The sequence below is a fragment of the Mastigoproctus giganteus genome, chromosome 5, assembly GCF_048544385.1.
Source record: "Mastigoproctus giganteus isolate SK-2022 chromosome 5, ASM4854438v1, whole genome shotgun sequence".
NCBI lineage: Eukaryota > Metazoa > Arthropoda > Arachnida > Uropygi > Thelyphonidae > Mastigoproctus > Mastigoproctus giganteus.
Window position 1 is genome coordinate 211182646 of NC_143579.1, and position 7928 is coordinate 211190573.

General features: G+C 36.7%; 1 protein-coding gene across 2 annotated transcripts in view; it reads left to right on the top strand.

Moving 5' to 3' along the window:
• The window catches only part of mdu (mitotic spindle positioning protein meduse), a 182143-nt gene extending 174428 nt beyond the window's left edge, over positions 1-7715 (top strand). For both annotated transcript variants that reach the window (XM_090374355.1, XM_090374356.1), the window contains 2 exons: positions 4430-4604; positions 7545-7715. In XM_090374355.1, the coding sequence (XP_090230481.1) occupies positions 4430-4604; positions 7545-7631 (262 nt within the window). In that variant the 3' untranslated portion in view covers positions 7632-7715. The remainder of the gene's footprint in view (positions 1-4429; positions 4605-7544) is intronic.
• The last annotated feature ends 213 nt before the right edge of the window (positions 7716-7928 follow it).

The window sequence follows — 7928 nt, forward strand, 5'->3', positions numbered from 1 at the left end:
TTGTTTTCAAAGTCACAAACTAGTTCTTGGAGAGTTATTTTCGGCTCTTTGTATTCAATAGCCAGTATAGAGAGTTCATTTATTCTGATTTGCCCAACAGAATTTCTTTTGTAGTGTTTTATTATTTTTAATATACTAAATGGCCTTTTCACCATTAACCACTGTTTCTAGAAACGTAACAAATGTACGGCGTCTCCATTATTATATAATAATACTCTTATTATTCGATATAGTTTCTTTCTATAATTTTTATAAAAAAAAAAAAAAAGGTTATCGGGACAGAGCCGATAACATCTGTTGGCCTCGGTCTTCATGGGCCCTTACACTTGGCAAACCGGAGTAATAGGTTACCTCTCGGAGTTGGCAGAATCCAGCATTTCCTTTGGTTAGACTTCAAAAATTGTGAGAAAATCTGTTGAGAGAATACGAATAAGGTCACTAGCGGAAAGAATGAAAAGAACTTGGCCAAGCAAAAAGCCTCGGGGAACATGTGTAACTCTAGTGGCGTGATGAATGGGGGAGGTGCTGTTTCCCTGGTTGTACGGAGAGGATGTTTATTGATATCCCAGTTCGCATCCGGCTTCCAAGAGTGATTGTGAGTGTTATTCCATAGTCTTCACGATTCGCTGACAGGTTGTTGAGGAATAAACGTCCAACAATGAAGTCTTCTGTAATTGGTGTCACTGATGCCTCACTTGTTTGGAGAGTTCTGATTTCAAAAATTCTTAGGAAAATAAAAATTTAACTCTCTTCGATCAAGGCTATAGTAAGCTGATTTCAGACGGAGGAAGTAGATTTCCCAAGTTACTGAGGCTGGGCAAGTATGGTGTACATGCTTATTCAAACCTTGATTCTGTTATCTTTCCTACAGCATCCTTTCATGGAGCTCTGATCCAGCTTTACTGGTGCGTCTGCCAATATATTATAAGATTTTTCAGCTTGCACGACATCTCTCTCTCTCTCTCTCTCTCACTCACTCACACATAACACACACTTGTATAGCCATCCTGCACGATAAACCATACGAACTAACAGGATGAAAGTAGTCTGTGCAAAACAAGCACGTATTTGCTGTCTACCCTTTATTAACACCTACGCAATCTGTCACGACGTTTAACATCTATAGTTGCTTCCGTAGATCAGCTGATATTACATCATATTTTTGTACGTGAAATAGCACACGCTGTTTTATGTTCTGCATTAGATTACTAAATGATTCTAATACGCCATAGATACTACAGTAACACTTTCACATAGCTCTTTTGAAAGCCAATGAGGACGCAATTTCACTTAGGATTAGTAAGAAACAGCGTGTAGGCAGTTAAAAATGTCTGAAGTGGGGAAAAACTCACTTTCCACTCCTGATTTCAATGGAAATTTTTCATATTCTCATAAAACCTAACCTTGGTATAACATTTGTCGTCATGCAGTTTTTCCTTATACTAGTATATCATACAAAAAGGCCTATCAACCCACAGCCGGTGTCAGGCATTTGCAACCTGTACAGCCGTAGTGCACTACGCAATCATAATTGTAGCATTTAATGGAAACCAGACAAAACAGCTGAATACATCAAATACAAGACCGGGAACCTTAAGCATTGTAAAACTACATTAGATATGCTGAAATAAAAATACAAAAATGATAATGTCGGACAATAGCATTCGTGAAGAGTAGTGAAAAGTAGACAAGATGAAAGTAGTTGATCCTGCACTTTCTTTTCAAAATGAATGGAGGGAGGATGAATAGCAATGTCGAAATTAATTAAAAACTGGCAGGGATGCGGTGCAACGGGTGTGCATGGGCATGTTAGATTTCGAATGGTTTTTCGAGCCCTTTGTTAAGACAGGTATAATGTGTAGTTAACCTCACTGAATGAGTCCATTGTTAATTGACTGGCAAACACTACTGGAGATGGATAAGGGACTAAAGGGCTGAAGAGTGGGTGGTTAAAGTGTTAGAGGATTATAGAAAGTACGTCTACTTCTATATGTAGGCGAACAACCAATAAGAAAATCTGGAACAGTAGATATTGGAGTCGATAAGAGTTTATTGGTTAATGAATGAAAATAGTATCGTATAGAAACTTCTATATGACTTTGGCCGAAAGCATACAGAAGTAGAGCAATCGCAATTTTGAATTCCATCTACTCTCTATAGAAAAAGCGGATAAATTTTACTTTGAAGGTTATGCTGAAATTTCTTTTCTTGATTTGAGCGTTCAGGCTTTAACTTTCTTATTCGACTGTGCACGAGACCCGCTTTTTACGCAGTTTTTAAATTTTCTCTCCCTGAAGTAAAAAGCTGACGATCCCTCACTATTCCTTAGTCTTCATTAAACTCTTTAAAGGGTCTCTTACTTTTCAAATTCTTGCGTCAAATTTCATGAATATTCTTTACATCAAAAATAAAGGAGTTTCAGTAATGACTAAGTTTCTAGAATCCATATATTTGACCGCTGAAGCAGATAATCAGAGCTTAACTGGATGTTAATATTCCTAAGCTTCTGAGATAACCTCGAACATTCTTAGCTTTATTCGTCAATCACTTGGCTGAAAGCAAATTTCGAGCCTTAAAAAAAAAAAAGTTACCTGATATACCATAAGGAAACACTCTACCCCCCCCCCCCTTTAATCTTACAGAATTAATATTTTGCGCGTTAAAACTTGGACAATTTCTTCTACTTCTCAAGAAGATTTGACCAATGACAACACCGGTAATGATGCTCTTTCTCTATTGGAAAAGAGAAAAAATGAGACAATCTGTTATATATACTTTAAACCCTACAATAATACTTGAGTGTATCAATTTACCCAGTCTTATCATGAAAGCTGGTTCGCATTAATCATTTTGAATCTTAGTGAGCCGTTTTCGTAGATAACAGAATAATTATATAATTCCGACTGCACGTTCACAGAACGGTGCATTCATAATTGAGACATTCGGCAAGCAGAAGGTTGGCAACACCCATGTATGGTCAGAGAATGGGTTCCGGCAAGCTTCCTGGAGCGTTTACCTTAATCTATAGTGATTTAATTCATAGCTGACTAAACTATCTTAATATTCACTTGGTATAAGAGTGGTCATTATAGAAAGAAATCATCTAGATTCCATAAAAAATAAATTAACTTTTTTTTTTTTTTTTTTTTATCAGCAGCACTGGATTTCTCATATTTCCTGCCTCTTGAGTTATTTTCAGTTTTTGGCTAACCGTGTGAAATCGTAACAGAGTGCAATCTTTAGTAAAACGTAGACTGCTATTCCTATAGATTTCATATGTACTTAAAGAGCTCAAAACTTAGAATCTTAAGGTTCATTATGTTGGTTAGGCAGTTTCTATCATGAGTAAGGGATGGTGACAAGTGAACGTGCTCCTTTATCCACTACCTTTTATTTCTACTGAGCCGTGAACAATAGTGGTGTTAATCTATCCATTTCGGTTCCGTCCGAGAACCTGATGTTTGAATGCATCTCGTCAAAAAACAAGTGTTCATTATAATTAGGAAATTGCGTTACGTGGTGATTTTCTAGGAAATTTTTATTTCTAACCACTCTTACACCACATGGAAAGGAATTTCATGGGGTGGAGTTCTGCAAATGTTTTATTGATTTATTTGTATTTAATTTGCAGTCGTATGTTAGTATTTTTTAAATATAATGGGATTCTGAAAAATTGTTGGAAAGCATTGCTGAACAGTTTGTCTGCCTTTCTTTTTCGATATACCCTCATCAAGGAGTGGCTGTAAATTTTCATACTAGGGTCTCGCATACACTTTGTAGCCACTCTTATGCCAACCGTCAAAAGTAGCGATTATCCAACAGAAGACGGCATTTTTTGTTTTGTTTACTCTAAGCTGTCTGGGCGGTTTTCGTAGTTAGCTATTTTGTCTTTAACACATAGACAGATCCGGTTTTGGTGGTTGGCAAACTTGACCCTTTATACAGAGGAAAAGTTCGTTGTAACTTTGGTCCGAGAAATTCTTACGACTGCATTTTTATGAACTTTATATTGAAATTCACGTCTTGTTCTTAAGGAATGTGGAACTTAGGACTGGAACGATCTTGAAGCACGGCCGAACTTACGCCCAGACAAATAAGACAGTTGTCTAGGGTTCGTAATTTAGCAGGGAAAGTAAATTATTAGTGTTTCGGGCGTCACTATTTGAAAATTTTCTCCCTGATTCCTTTCTCTAAGAACTCGTGTTCAATTATTTTGTCTAGGACCCTCAAGTTTTTAAATCTACCCCGTTAAAACTTCTCATAATGCATTTTATATTTGATAAGTTTGTTTAATAGGGTAATTAACTTTTTCCATCATTCATTGTGCTTATGGAAGTACTGTATTTATGCAAAACGAGTAACATTTTTACTTACTTAGTCGTGTTTAAAACAGGTATTATTAATTTATATGCATTGTCATTTTTTTCAGAAGCCAGCGTGCTCGCTTATTGGGATTATCTCAGCCTAATTTGACAGCAATAACAACTGATGAAGACGATATTACAACTAATGGGAACTGTCAGGTGGAGACTGCAATAGAACGCTGCAGCAGTAATCCAAATCTGTTAGAAAATGGCGATTCAGTAGATGCAACAAGCGAAGAAGTAAGTTTAACATCTTATATCTGTATTATTTTAATTGTTCATATAGCAGTAATTGTGGCTGTACAATCGGATAATGCCTCCTCATTGAGACGGGGCCACAGATGGTTTTAAGAGAATCATGACCTCTTTCACAGCATAAGGTGTCACATTGGGGTTAAGCGAACCGAACAGCCCATTGTGAGTTTATTTTCCCACAGGTTTCATCCGCTCCTCTCTCTTCCGAAGGTCAGACACCGGGGGAAAAAAAAAAAAAAAAAAACTGGGCCACCTCTGACTCTTTAGGGGTCCTTATTGATTTTGTGTTTGTGTTAAATGGTCATTCTTCTTTGGTTTCAATATTGATTTCACCAATATTGAAACCAAAGAAGAATGACCATTTCAACCAGAAAACCTTTTTTTTTTTTTTTTTCAATATTTTTCTGTGAACAAGAGATGGATATGTTGTTATTGCTCATGAAGGCGATGAGCTGTGACAGTAGGTCCAAAACAAACCAAATTGGAAATTGTATGGCCACCAGTTTATTATTATTTATTTATTTATTTTCGTATAGTTGCACTGTTCATAAAACTTGAAAGGCTACAGTTCCCAGAGACAGTCCGAACTCCATAGCGTATTATAAAATTGGCCTTATATCACCACACACCCAAATTGACTGGAGCAAGGTTGTTTCCTGAGAGTAATTATATACATACACTGCTATGCATTCACAGAAAGTGCTTTACTGGTTTTATTTAGCTACTAATATCCCTTTTAATGGAGATTAATCGGCTCTGTTGTTGTGACAAGAATTGTTCTAATTTCTTTCGGCGCTGAATAAAGGGAGTGGCAGTGGGTGGGGCACCTCTGGCTCCCCTCTTAAAGATAAAACTCCTTTGAACTTCGATATACAGTCCAAAGACAAGACATAGGAATGTTGCGCAGCATAGGTATGTGGATGTAAAATTTACTTTCGGGCATCGACAGAATCCGAAGGCTAACCAATCCAGGGTTCTCTCAGGTAGACGAATGACATTCCCGCATTTCACCTTTAGTTATAATTCATTTAGTTGGCCAAAATTCTTGCTTTAGTGTCATGCTTTTCATTTGTTGAAAGAAAATGAAAGCACGTGTTTGTTCTTAATGTTTCTAGGCCAAGAATTCTGAAACTCTATCTTAGACAATAGCATGCCGATTGCCTCATTGTTCAGTTCGTATCTATTGCGTACGGAACCTTGAGAGGTATGAACTACGGTTTAATAACACGATGCTTTTGAGACAGTAAACAGGAAGAAAACAGGCTGAAAGAATTCACAATGATACGCAGGCATCCGAGCGAAGCAGCCTCCTATAATGATGTAGCCTTGTCGTTGACGGCCTTTTGATGTCTGAAGTCTGTGCTATTTCAGTGTGCACGCGAATGGTTTGCTCTTTAAAAATAGCGATTCACTCTTGGATAAAAACCCTTTGTGAGTCAGCTTGCTTTCTAATAGCTTTAACTCTTTGCAGAAAAGACATTGTATGTACATGTGAATCTCCTTTATGTGTTAAGTATACGCTTACGGAGAGTTCAAGATATTTATGCAAATATAGCGGGATTGTGTAAATATTTGCCTTAAATAGAGAATCGTTCGATGTTTAGGTCAAGTATGCTCATCGTTGTTAATTAGCTAAAAATGTCGGAAATAGTGTTTTGGGACCAGAGCATTGCGGGAAAGATGTGAAGAAGAAAACTCACACGGAGACTGTAAATGGAACAGGGCGTGACTATTTTACTTGTACAATACTGAGTTGGCCTCTTTAATATTAGAAATGGCAGACATCTAGAAAGTGGAGAAAGTGCTCTGTTTGCACATCTATACGTAGATTATTTTTTTTTTCCGATTCGCAATGGAAGAATTTTTTTTGTCTCATTGATTACTGTTTAAGGAGGACAAATCTGATACGGATTTATTGAAATGCGAAGCAGAAGTTGACATGTTGTGCACGGATTGATAATGTTTCTGGTCTCGCTGTTACAAGATGACATATTCATTTGATTGTGACCTCGACAACACAATGCAGACGAATCTTAATTTAATATAATGTTTCCTATTTCCTCGTGATGTCTATCTGTATTCTTTTCATGGCTCCATGGTTGAGTGCAGGAGCGTCGAGAGGGAGCAGGCGGGTCAACTGGCCTGAGCCAGCCTACCTTTTCTCATATGTCAGAATTGGAGGGCTGGCCTAGTGAGAGATGGCTTTCCTCAGGGCCCGTGCTTAGCTCTCTACAATGAAAGGGAATGAGTCCATTATTCCATTAGTGTTGTTGTTGGGTTTTAGGCGCATAAGCGACTTAGACCATATTGTGCCATTGTGTATGATGTCTGCACAAGCGTGTTTCTAGTATTATAGGTTTTTCTGTCCGGAATAACTCACAGACATAGCGTTTTACTCACACCAATAATTACTTGAGTGCAGAGAAAACGAAATTAGCGATAAAAATAGAACCCCCTATGCTCAGAAAAGATCTGTCGAATTCAGTAGCATAATAACGTTCCCCACAAGCCTCTTTTCATCGCTTTTAATGAATTTATTTTATCAGTTTTTATCTGATTTTGTTATTTTTAATTTCAAGTCTATACTTGTATCTGTCTTGTTTTATTTTATTTTATTAAATAAAAAATTAGTCGACTATTTCAAGAATTTTCGTGGAATCTGATTTTTGTCGTTCTTTTTCTTCCTTATATTACGAGCGATTAAACCTGCTACTTTCCAACCACTATCTCCTTATCATATCCATTTTCCCATTCTCACATTTCCCCCCCCCCGTCTCTTGTATGTTAGTTTTACTTCACGTTTTTGTAGCTTTGCTAACTTAAAATTTCTATGCATTTCGAATATACAAAAATTACATCAATAGAAATGTAGAAGCTGCTGTATGTTTCAGATAATTATGATTTTTTTCCCCTTATTCTCTGCAGGATGTTTCTGTAGGAGGTCCCCGAAGACGCAGTGCCCTTATAGCCCAATGGGAACAAAGGATCCAGAAAGCAGATGTCAAATCCTAAAGTTCTTCCAGAAAATAATAAACCTGTTTTAGTTACAGACAATGTTGCTAATAACCGTTAAAAAATAATAATAGTAAAAAACAATGTAGAGTAATTTTAATCAACTGAAGGGAATAGTCGATGTTCAGTATTTGACAAAAATTGAAAACATTTTTTTTTTTCCTCATTAAAATTGTTTATAATACATTATATATATATATATTTTTTGTTAAATAAGAACATTTGCCTTTGCACCCTCTTTTGAGCACCAAATTTTCCAAAGTGCTTTTTTTTTATCGAAATTGACGAGTTGATGCT